Raw genomic sequence first — 12,882 nt, 5'->3', positions numbered from 1 at the left:
AAGAGGGGGGAGGCAAGACCTTCTCAAGACTTAACAGAGAAGTAGGAAGGTCAGGAAAAGCAGTCAAAATAAATGTTCAGACTGACCCATGGAATTCTCTCTCTTTTTACTCTCCTTCTGTGATCTTACATTTTGTGATAGACTATAGTTCGAAAACAAGAAGATTTCAACTTGACAGCCTTGACTTTGGATTTTGCAAATTATATTTCTGCATAATTTAGCATCATTAGGAACTATCTAATTCAGAAGCAAGGATTTGGCATAACCATGCAATTAAGGTTTTGTTTCTTTATTTCCCTGTGGTATAGGCAGCCTTTTCTGATTTCCTACAGAGAAGCTCTAGAGATCTATCCAAACACGTTAAAGTTGTTGTAAGTACTGACTGTGTTGACTCCTTTTATTTGCATATGAATATGTATGCCACAAAAAAACGAACCCCAAACACCAGTGTATATACTTAGATTAATCAACGGACTACACGGAACTTTAGAAATCATTTAGTGTCATTCATTCAACCTACGTTTATGAGCATTTAACAATGTGTCGGAAACTGTATTGCTGGGGATGAAGATAAATAAAATGCCTAGTTTCACTCCCGAATAAACTCACAGTTCAGTCATGGAGAACAATATAATACATGTTGTCATTTAACTGTGTGTGTAATACGGGGGGCAGCCCAAAGGGAGATATGAAAACCGACCACGGTGGGGTCAAGAGAAACCGTCCATGAAGAAATGATGCTGAGTTGGGTCTCCAAGGAAGAATAGATGATCAGCAAACAAATGTCTTTATTCCAGGGTTGTCTGAGGAGTTCCCATTTTACAAAAGTGCTTTGATGTTGTTAGTTGGTGGTGACCTACTCTCTAACCGGGTCATGGTTCTTCGTCACTGAATGGATTTGGGGTGGGGGACACTGTTGTTTCTTCCTGGGTCTCTATCCCAAGTTTGGACACTCACTGCTTGGGGGCAAGGGAGAGGGGATGTTTTCTTTTCTCTAGGAGATATATTTTAAAATAGAATATACTTAGTTATTAAGAAAGACAGAAAAGACCTGGCCTGTTTGGCTCAGCAGTTACAATGTCAGACCTCGAACCTAAGAGTCATGGGTTCAATTCCTGTCAGGGGCACATACTTGGTTGCGGTTCCTCCCTGGCCCTGGTCAGGGTCATGTGGGAGGCAACCAGTCAATGTGTCCCTCTCATGCTGATGTTTCTCTTTCTCTCCCTTTCTCTTCCTCTCTCTCCCTCCCTCCCACTCTATCTGAAGATAAATAGAAAAATATCCTGAGGTGAGGATTAAAAAAAAACAACAACCCCCAAACAAAGAAAGACAGAAAATAGTTTCCTATAGTAACCAAGTTAAAAGAAGGGGTGAAGGGATGTGACTTTGCACATACTTGTGTATGTGAAGGAAAAAGGAAAGGAAAATGCATAGATGGGGAAGAAGGAATGGGAATGTAACAAAGCTTGAATGTATCCCGGCATACATAAAGAATGCAACATGTGACAAGAGGGGACAGCATGAAAGACATCCATGAGGACAGAGAAAAGTATATGAGCCTCAGCTAATGGATGCATAGAGAATACACAGGAGCACAAGGGGATGCGGGTGTGTACATTTGTAATCCCCAGTAATACAAATATGAAACACGACTCCCTGCAACCAGGTGAGGCCAGAGTCAGAGTCCTTGACCCCTAGAGCTGGACCCCTCTGCCTCACCCAGCGACGTCTCCGTTCTCAGGCAGTGGCATTGAAAAGCAGGTCGCAACCCTTGAAAAACACAAGGACTGCCTTCTTAAAGGTAGACACGAGAAAGACGCACGGTCCATTGAACTCTGCAGGTCTTGATTTTGATAAAATGATCATTATTACGTTTAAGTAGTGGCAACTTACCTCAAGCTTCCCCGTTTCTCCAGCTGCCTACAGACGAGCCAAAAATGAACATTTCTGTTCTTCCCATTATTTCACACGCTTGGCGGAACATAGCAGCGCCAGCCAGGAGCCAGCGAGCCATCGGCAGTGGCCGCGGAGAATGGCAGCCACTGTTGGAGTCAGCTGCATTGAAATTAAACCTGGGTGCTCCCTGACCGCTCCAGGGTCTGGCTCCCACCATCCTCTTGATGACAAACGTCTCATCCACGAATGACTGTCCGGCAGGAATTAAAAGGACTTGCAGAGAGGCCAACACGGTAGCCAAACAACTAGGGATTTCATATCAGTCAGTACATGTCATATTTCAGGTGATGTGGTTTATAACTCATGTGATCATATCTTTTTTTTTTTTTTATTCCTCACCCGAGGATGTTTTTCCATTTGTCATTAGATAGAGTGGGAGGGAGGGAGAGAGAGAGAGACAGAGGGAAACAGCGATGTGCTAGAGACACATTGACTGGCTGCCTCCCACACGACCTGACCAGGGCCAGGGACGATTCACAACTGAGGTACGTGCCCTTGACTGGAATCAAACCCGTGACTCATTGGTTCACAGGCCAATGCTCTAACTGCTGAGCCAGACTGGCCAGAGCTCTTTTTTAAAAAATAAAAAACAAGAAACTAAGTCTGAACATTTGAGATTCAGTCCTAGGTCTACCTGTGTGAAGTATATGATTTTGGGAGAATCATTGAACCTTCCAGAAAAGTTTGCTTTCTTCACTGAAAACAGGCATAGTAAGACATGCCTTCGAAGAGACCATTATTGGCCATTGTGCTGTGACACGGAGGGACACAAGGGTGTTTCTACAGTGACATCGCTGTATGTTCCTTGAGTGTGAGATGGGCTGAAAAGTCAGCTAGAACAATGAAGTGTACGTGTCACAACAGAGCATCTTATCTGCCACGGGGGGAGTCAGCGTTTCCGAAATAGTAGATCATGATCTCTCACATACATGTAACATGTGTGTATAAAGACGACACCACAGAAACAGGATGGTAACACAAAGCCACATATAGCCTTTTTGCCCACTGTCGTGTTTTCTTAGCGTGTTGACATCAACACGTGAGCTTGTACCCAGGAACATGCTTCACATGTAGATATTTTCCTTTGTATGTAAAGGAAGGAGAATGTTGAAAACTGCTATTCTAGAGAGTTGCAAAGTTTACATAAAATGTAAGGAAACTGTCTATAGCATGATGCGTTGTAAGGAGCCCAATCCTCATATAATTTGATGACTTCCCAGAATCATTGACATGCCTCCCAGGAGAAAAAAGTTGAAAATTAAAAAAAAATGATTTGTTTTGAATATAATAATGTTAATTACAGTTTTTTTTTTTTCTGTAATGCAACCATACTGCTGTAGCTGCTTACAACACTCAACGTTGATAGTTTAAGATGCCTACGTTTTTTCTTCGTTGTGTAGTCATTTATCAACTCATTTCAAGCCCTTAAAGACATTGGGAGATTTCCTGTTTGCTTAGCACCTGAGACTATTGTAAAAACACCTCCAGTCAATGTCTACAATATGATCCCTATTTAAATATCATTTTTAAGTATTTATTTAGGACTGTATGGTTTCCTGGAAACAACTTTTGTGAATTCTCGTGAGAATTAGGCTGTATTGAGATCAGCTGGGAAAAGAAGAGACACCCTTGACTGCTAGCAGGAGCATTGTTCTTAGATGGAGACGCCTCCTTCAGAAATCTTTAAACATGTGCCCAGAGATTGGCATGTTTTACTGCCGTCTCCGCAGGAGAAGATAATGAGGAAATTTTGTGATGAGCGTGGGAGGAGAGCAACTGTAAAAACCGGCTTTATGCCTTTGACATTGAGAAGTCTGTCGTCATGACTAGAGTTTTCCTCTTTTGACTTTTGTTACCGGTGGTAAGTGAGAAAGGGAAAGGGAAGATTTTCCTTTGATTAGTCAGAGGATACTTTTTTTTTCTTCCCTTTATTGATTTGAGAGAGAGAGGAAGGGAGAAGAAAAGAGAGATAGAAACACTGCTAAGAAAGAACATCGATTGGCAGCCTCTTGCATGTCCCCCCACTGGGGATCAGGCCCACAACCTGGGCATGTGCCCTGACCGGCAATCGAACTGGTGCCTGACCGGCAATCGAACTGGTGACCTCTTGGTGCATGGGTCGACGCTCAGCCACTGAGCCACACCGGCCAGACTCAGAGAATGCTCTTGAGAAAAGCGCTAAAGATGAGGGAAGCCCCACACAAAGGTTTGAGGCCAAGCTTGGCCTGAGGCCCTTGTGACCCAAGGTCAAGACCAGACTCCAGTAGAGCAGGTGTTCTCAGACCAGTCCACGTCTGCAAGAGATGAACTTGATAAGAGCAAGTGACGAATGAGATAGCGCTAATTTCTAACAGATACATTTTGAAAAGCTTTCAGTCTATATTCCTTCTAAACAGTTTTCAGAATGTTATGTTTCGAAGTAAAAATTCATCTCAAAAACCAAACGAAATAAATCATTATATTCATGACTGTTGTTTGAATCGGAAGACTGTGGTCACGGTGGCTACTCCCTCAGCTTGAGGCATCATTCTTTTGAGTCTTTTAAGCATTTCTAAATCTTTTAATGTTGATACTACAAGACTAAATATCTAATAGCTACCTAAGGTTAAGAATGATGGTAGTTCCTATGTCTGGGAAAGCCATAAGCAGAATAAAGTTTCAGTCCTAGTAATGGGCATTAATAAGCAGAGATAGGGCAAGGGAAAGACCACGTTATATACTATTGTCAACCAGTTGTCCTTGATCATTGTTTTAGACGTGTTACTGTTTCAAAACCCTTGCTATTTCCGCTTTGCTTTTTCAGTGTGATGGCACAGATCTCACCCCAAAGATTCAGGAACTGAAGTTCCAGTGTATAGTATTTTTAAATATACCCAGGTAAGCTCTGTTCGTATTGTTTCCTTGGCTTGACGTGAACTCTGTTTGACTTGAGGTTACCTGTTTTCATCATAGAACATTTCCAGTACAAACTACGAGAATCGGTTTTCTCAGTGGCTTGTTGAAATTTTCCAGGTCGGATCATTTTGTTCTCCTACTAGGTTTGTTTAGTATTCTCTGTGGTCAGTGGGTTTTGTTGTTTTGTTTTGTTTTGTTTCTGTTTTAATTTTTTTGGTATGATATGGCATGCATGGTCTATACTTATTCATCCTGACGAACCCCAGGCACCCCTTTCTACTGGAACATTTTAATTTGATTCTCAAATTACTGATCCCCCCAAGAATGATAGACTTGAATACATTTCTGTTCTCAGTTTCCCAAAAGCTGTTAGGATACCATCCAGCCTGATTTAAGTATGGAATTTATTCAAAATCACTGCCAGATGATAGCTTTGAAAAAACAGGATCAATTAGAGTAGTATTTTCTAGCCAGGATGTCAACTCTTTTTGGTGTTATTATATACCTCAGGAAAAGGAGGTATTTAAGACGAACTAGTCTCAAAATAAGCACATATCTCAGTGACATAAAATTAGATTCTAGGCTCCCAAGCCAACATGTTGGAAGGGATGGATCTGCGACCCCTTTTTTTTTTGCAAACCAGGCAACTCAGACACAAACAGCAAATAAGTTCTATTTAGACTGAATTTAATTAAAACGAGAATTGTAGGTAAGTATGTGGCTAGGAAACCATATTATAGTCTCCTGATTATTTTGGCAGTGCTCAGTATAGTTACTGACAATTCTATTCCAGAAGTACTTTCCTCTTAGTTGTTTCAGAAGAAGACCGAGATTCCCAGGGAACGTTGACTTTCATTGTCTCTACATGTTTCTTTTTCACTTTGAGTCTTTCCCTTCCCTCCTCTGGATTCCTAGTCTTCTACTTTCCCAATTTGGTGTATTTCCCCTTCCCTTTCTAATATTGTATCCTTTTTTCATCCCTTCTTCATTGTTTCTTTCTTCTTCAGATACGTTTGCTGTGGGTGGTTATTCTCTTATGGATGTACTATTACTGCGTACCCACCTCACTCTCTTTCCTTTTTCTACTGGCTCACACACTTATGTCTTCCTCCAAGACTAAATTCCAAAACCAACCATTGATTGCCATGGCATGTCATAGAGGGCAGGCATACATGAACCATCTAGTGACAAGCATTGGTAAAGAATGAACTAGGGGAACGTTGGGCACCATGGGATGCTTGTGTTGTAAGCTCATGCTTGTTTCACAGATTGATATTTTGGAGATGATGATGAACCGGTTTCCTTTTCCTTCAGAAGGTGTGCACCGAGAAGAGAAAACTGTTCTTACACGAAATCAGCGTTGGATCTGACTATTAGTTCATCCCTAATGATATAGTCACGAGAGGAATGGAATCAATTCATTTCTGTCCCTAATCTTTTCTTGCAGATATTGTGCTGGTACAATGCCCTGGGGGAACCCAGGGGACCACCATGATTTTGAACCTCAGCGTCATGATGATGGTTATATTGAAGTCATTGGATTCACCATGGCCTCTTTGGTGAGCAGTACAGCTATTTTGTTAAAATAAAATGTATTTTAGCCACAGTTAGAGTTTTTCCATTCCACAGGACTGCAGTATAATTTTCTCTCCTGTCTTATCAATTTATAAACTTTATGCAAAATAGTGTTGCTTGAGGAAAACAAGAGCAAAAATTATTTCGTGTTACTAAGAAACACGATGCACATTTGTTTGAGCTTCAAAAATAAATATTATTTGTTAATATTCCTGATTAATTTTCTAGCAGAATTAAAAGCAAAGTGCTCATGTTAATTAAAAAACATTTACCACAGACATATCCCGGCCCGATGCAGAAGCTTTGCCATTTGATGTTTTTGGTGAAAAGGAGAACGTAGTCATTTGCACTTATCTTCAACTTGTCTTTTTAAGTGTAAGGATGGGCATCTCCTTTATCATAAAATTCCTGAATATAGAACAGCATCACTTTTGTGACATTAATTAATATTCGGTTTCTACAGTATTGAGATCGCCTTGTATTTTCCTTTTCTATGCTTGACTGAAAAAATAAATGTCTATAGTGTGAGTGTAATTCCAAGCAGGTTTTAACATGTAGTTCAACTTATTGAATAATGAGGAAACCAATGGAAATTTTGCTCTATCATTCCATCTGGTGGAAATCAGACCACATGATTAGTTTATAAAGCAAATGAAAATAAAGCTTCTCCTTGCAACTGTTGGTTAGCACTTGGTTTGTGCTGTACCTTATGCTTGAAAGCAGGAAGGTGGTATTTCTTGTCCCAAACAAGCCAGAGTAGCCCTCTTTTTCACTCATCTCTTGGATCCCAATCACCTCAAAATACTGATATTTAACCAGATGACTTAGTGTGACTATGGCAATAACGCCCATCACTTGAGACAGTGATGTTGCTCATTTCATCTGCCCTTTGTAGAATGCAATGGTTGCTAAGTATAAAAGATTGGTACAGGGGTGACCTAATTTTCAGGATTGTAGCTCATGCATAGCTCTTTCTCTCCAAAGACCTTTATGTTGAATATAGGAGAAGACTCAACAAAGAGCAGATGGGAATAAGCTTAGAAGGCCATGTTCAAGGATGAATTCTTGGAGGTGACCCAACATGCCCCAAACCTGGCCATGTATGTTTTGCTCATTCATTTATTCACTGGTCCAGTGAACATTTATTGAATGTGTACTATGTGCCCAAGCATCCTAGTCCCAACTGTGTGGTAGAAAGCTGTCAGGAAGTAAATGTCTAAGAAAAGGTGATTGCTTACCTAGGCTTGGGAGGGCAGGGAGAATATTAGACACTTCTCCATTGCTCTCGGGATCAAAACCTAAATCTTTACGTGGCCCTGCAAGATTGACTTTCTCTCTGATTCTTCAGCCTTTCCTGCTGCCCTCTTTGCTTTCTTCCTAAGTAGCCTCTGAAGTCAACTATAGCTTTGAATATCCCTTGCTTCTTTTTCCACCACAGGGCCATTGCACATGCTATCTCTCTCTCTCTCTCTCTCTCTCTCTCTATATATATATATATATATATACACATCTCTATATATATACACACACACATACAGACACATGTACACCTTTGCACATGCTATCTCTCTAAAACATTCTTTACTCTTCAACTTCTATAACTTTGCAGTTCATTATCTCTGTCTGTATATGTGTGTGTGTATATATATATATACACACACATACACAGACAGATGTACACCTGTACGAGAGAGAGAGAAGGGAGTATTTGGCAAGGACCACATGAAAGGAGTAGTATTTGCTAAGTAGAAGTACTCAGCCTGGGCCAACCTGGTAAGGAGGCAGCTGGGGACAACTCTTGTCCTCGGACCTCTGCTGGTGCCTTCCTCTGGAGAAGTCTAACCAGAAGCTAGAGGACAAGGGAACCGCCGATACAGTGTAGCACAGGGTTAGCCTCGCAGGGCCAAAGGTGGGCTGGGAAGGGTAGTGTGCCAGCTGGGAGTGTCAAGTGGTAGCTGTCCATCACTCCAGGGTGTCCTTCTCTGCCACACAGCAGACAGCCTGGTACCTGCAGTTGGCGATGAGTAAATGTGACAGAATGAATGAATTCCACCAGGAGATGCAGAATGGGACTTGGCATTCTGCAGAAGGGGAAATGGATATATACTTGGAAGTATACAAGATGATAGTCCTCTGTGGGAACCATAACTAGTTTCATAGAGTGTAAATGTAGGTGCAGAGTGAGAGTGATGAAAGATGCTGAGGCGGGCCCGGGCCAGTTCATGGAGTGTATTAGAGAATTTATGTAGGAGTTGTGACTTGATCCCAAGGTCACTGGGGGGAATTAGTGATATATACATTTAAAATCTTTGTTATGGGAAAAGTTTAATATAAACAAAGATGAAATAGTATGTTGAACGCTCATACCATCACTTAGCTTCTATAATTATCAGCTCATGGACAATCTTATTTCTGTTCCCACCTATGACCTCCTCCCTGATATTATTTTGAAGAAAATCTCAGACATTATATCATTTTACCTGTAAATATTTTTGAATGCATTTTAAAAACATGAGACTTTCTATTATGAACACAGTCACATCATCATCTCTAAAAAAACAAAACACCCAGTAACATCTGTATATCACTAATATCTACTCAGAGCTCAACTTCCAATGGTCTCGCAAATGCTTTCTGTTTTCTCATGCTTTTTTGTTTGAATCAGGATCCAAATAAAATTCACTCGCGATTCATTGACATGACTCTTAAGTTTCTGTAAGTCGCCCCCCCATCTCTCTTTTCCTGTTTGTTGAGGAAAGCAGACTCTCCTGTAAAGTTTCCCTGTGTCTGAACTGTGCTAACAACATCCCTGCGGCATCAATTAACATGTTCTCCCTTCCTTGTTTCCTCTAAGCCAGTGGTTCTCAACCTGTGGGTCGCGACCCCTGTGGGGGTGGAATGACCCTGTTACAGGGGTCACCTAAGCATAACAGTAGCAAAATTACAGTTATGAAGTAGCAATGAAAATAATTGTATGGTTGGGGTCACCACAACAGGAGGAACTGTATTCAAGGGTCGTTGAGAACCTCTGCGAGTCTACGCTGGTAGTTGGATCTAGATGAATCAGACATTTTTCCCCCCAAATCTATTTTGTAGGTAGTGTTTTCTTCTTCTACAATAGCATAGGTAATGTCCGGTTACCTCTCTTTTTTAAATAGTCTTTGATGATCAATGTCCGGATCCAGGATTCATTGGGGGTTCAAAAGTAGTGATATTCTAATTTTATCCTTCCTCATTTATTGACTGGAATATTTCTATAAAGGGAAATATCTCTTTACCTATTATTTGGCCACTTCTTAATACAATTGTATCAGAAAAGCAGAATCAGTGATCTTTTTCTTTTTTTCTTTTGCATTTTGTATCTTCAGATAGAACTGGAGGGAGGGGGAGGAAGAGAGAAACATCGAAGTGAGAGAGACACATCGACTGGTTGCCATCCACACAACCCAACCTGGGCCGGGGACAAACTACATCCAAGGTACGTGCCCCCAGCAGGAACCGAACCCCAGACTCTCTGGTCTGCAGGGCGATGCTCCAACCTCTGAGTCAAACCGGCCAGGGCATCTTTTTCTTGATTTATGCATTGTCAAAATAGTAAGTTAGTTCACTAGCATCCTCTGATGGTTACTGGGGTTTTAAAACAGCCTTGAATTAGTGGGCACTTCTCCCATCAAGAATTTGGGTCTAGGTACGCTCCCCTTGAATCTGGATGGACTGACGAATACTTGGCAAAATGAATATAGTGGAAGTGATGCTATGTGACTTTTGAGGTTGGATCACTAAAGGTCATGCAGCATATGTGAAATATGGGCAATATTGATGGTTTCTAATTCATAGGAATTTTGGACATTCAAAGTAATATTTATTATTTACAATGCCTCACTGCTTCATTCATTTAATATCAGTCATGAGTATTTACTAAAAATGTGTTGAACCCACAAATCCTTTCTTGAATCCATATATGACACTCTTCTAGGTAAAACACTTAGGAAATGAACTGAAAAGAAAAGCCCACAGTTCTCAGTGTGCCCACAGATCAGTGTTGTAGGGGTAGCAAAGGCATAAACACGCAACCACAGCCTGATGTGATACATTCTAGGAGAAAGGCATGTATGAGAATAGAAAGGAGAATGGAGAGTAAAATAATGTCTGTAAAATGGGGACATCAGCAAAGATGTCACAGAGGAGGCAGGAGTGTCTGGTGACAGTACCAACGGCCAGTTCACGGAGGGCTGAGCCCGGAGGCATGATGTGCTAGAAAAGCTAATCGTGGTGAGGAGTGACTACATACATGGTGAATAATGACATAGAAATGGAGACAGGGTAGAAATAGTTGTTTTTTAATCACATTTATTGGGGTGACATTGGTGAATAAAATTATATAGGTTTCAAAGTGTACAATTCTGTGATACATCATCTGTATATTGCATTGTGTGCTCACCACCCAAGGTCAAGTCTCTTTCATCGCCATACACTCAATCCTTTCTACCTTTCAGTGTCCTCCACCCCCTTCCCTCTGGTAACCACCATACTGTTGTCTGTGTCTATGAGTTTTTGCTTGTTTGTTCATTTGTTGCTTTCCGTTTTATATCCCACAAGTGAGTGAACTCATGCAGTTCTTGACTTTTTCTGTCTTACTTCGCTTGGCATGATATTCTCAAGATCCATCCAGGTTTTCGCAACTAGCAGCACCTCATCTTTTCTCGTGACTGAGTAGTATTCTATTGTATGTATCTACTACATCTGTTTAATCCAATCATCTACTGAAGGGCTCTTTGGTTGTTTCCAGGCCTAGGTCACCAAGAGTAATGCTGCAATGAACATAGGGGTGCATATGTTTTTGTGAATAAATGTTTTCAATTTTTTGGGGTAGATCCCTAGAAGAGGAGTTGCTGGGTCACATGCAAACTGTCTTCTTAAGTTTTTGAGGAACCTTCATACTGTTTTCCATAGTGGCTGTACCCCAGTTTACATTCCCACCAGCAGTGAATGAGGGTTCCCTTTTCTCCACAACCTCTCTGACACTTGTTATTGCTTGTCTTGTTGACAATTGCCATTCTGACAGGTGTGAGGGGGTATCTCATTGTATTTTTGATTTATTTGCATGTCCCTAAGAAAAGCTGGTGAAGTTGAGTATCTTTTCATATCTCTGCTGGTCATCTGTATGTCTTCTTGAGAGAAGTGTCTCTTCAGGTCCTCTGACCATTTTGTTTCTGTTTTTCCATTTTTTAAAGTGTTAATGGGTAGGTTAAGGGAGATGGTGTGAGACAGGATCAGATTTGTGGTTTAGAAAGATGACCTCCATGTCAATGTGACGGGTGGCTAGAATTTCTAAGACAGGTAGACAAATCAGGACATTGGCAACAACGAGGAGAGCGAGAAGCCTAAAGTAAGAAAGTAATCATGAAGATGGATAAACTCAAGAGTTATTTATAGTGACTTATTGTGAAGGATGAAAAGGAATATAAGTAAATCCAGGTGCCTAGCGTGGGCCATTCGGTAAAGAGTAAATATATTAAATAATGTAGGAAATATGAAAGACAATATTGTCAAAATATGAACTCTGTTTTATGTAAGTTAAATTTAAACCCCCAGTGAGACATGTAAGGAGATAGAGAAAGGGACAATTTGAAATACATGTTAGAGCTCAGGAGATCCCTCCTGGTGGGGGGAGAGTGTTTTTTGGGGTGAGGTCTATCAAATTCCCCTCTTTCCCATCCTATTATTGGTAAGAAAGGGAGAAAAATTATAATAGATGGGAGTTGGTGAAGAGAAAACGAAATCCTTAAATTATGTCAATTAGTTTTTCGTTTTATAGGATATGAATAATGTAATACATGCATACTAGCTAGTATCATATGTGTGATTGAATCTCACATTCTAGTGACTCTAGATTGCTAATAAAAGTTTCTACTCAAGAAAAGCTGAGTTAAATGTAGTGTATATGGTACAGTTTTGAACATCTTATGCTCTCTAAATAATACTGGCATATACTTCCATATTTTTATACAAATTACGACTCCTATAGCAGTACATTATTCTCTCTTTATTCAAGATGAAATAATTTTATTTCCAGCCTTTCAATTATACATTTCTTGAAAACTGTTATGTTTCTAAGAAAGTGAATTATTTGAAAACTCGTACATCTCTGTAAGATGATTATATAAACAGAAGAATGTAGTTATTTGGGTGTACATGTGTATTTTAAATATTCAGAGTGGTACTTTAAGAAAGATTTGAAATAGAATTACTGGAATGGCAAAAAAAAAAATTGTTTCTTTTAGGCTCTTTATCTTGTAATTGCCAATTTCAAGTAGAAGTCTTCAATTCATTTTACTGGTTGATATGCATCCCTACTAATTAAGACAATACTTCATTGAGTGCTTGGTCATGTGATTACCTTTTTAGATTCTACACAGACCATAATCAGACATTGTAATTTGTGTTTTTTTTCCT

The 12,882-nt window shown here is 40.2% G+C and overlaps 1 protein-coding gene across 1 annotated transcript in view; it reads left to right on the top strand.

Annotated features, from left to right (window-relative positions):
* DGKI (diacylglycerol kinase iota) overlaps positions 1-12,882 on the top strand; it is a 423,254-nt gene that overhangs the window by 262,041 nt on the left and 148,331 nt on the right. The window contains exons 17-19 of the mRNA XM_036246751.1: positions 309-371; positions 4,760-4,833; positions 6,299-6,410. Coding sequence (XP_036102644.1) covers positions 309-371; positions 4,760-4,833; positions 6,299-6,410 — 249 coding nt within the window. The remainder of the gene's footprint in view (positions 1-308; positions 372-4,759; positions 4,834-6,298; positions 6,411-12,882) is intronic.

This window comes from Molossus molossus, unplaced genomic scaffold, assembly GCF_014108415.1.
Source record: "Molossus molossus isolate mMolMol1 unplaced genomic scaffold, mMolMol1.p scaffold_m16_p_7, whole genome shotgun sequence".
NCBI classification, from domain to species: domain Eukaryota; kingdom Metazoa; phylum Chordata; class Mammalia; order Chiroptera; family Molossidae; genus Molossus; species Molossus molossus.
The sequence above is the reverse complement of the archived record's forward strand: the minus strand, read 5'-3'. Positions and strand labels throughout refer to the sequence as shown.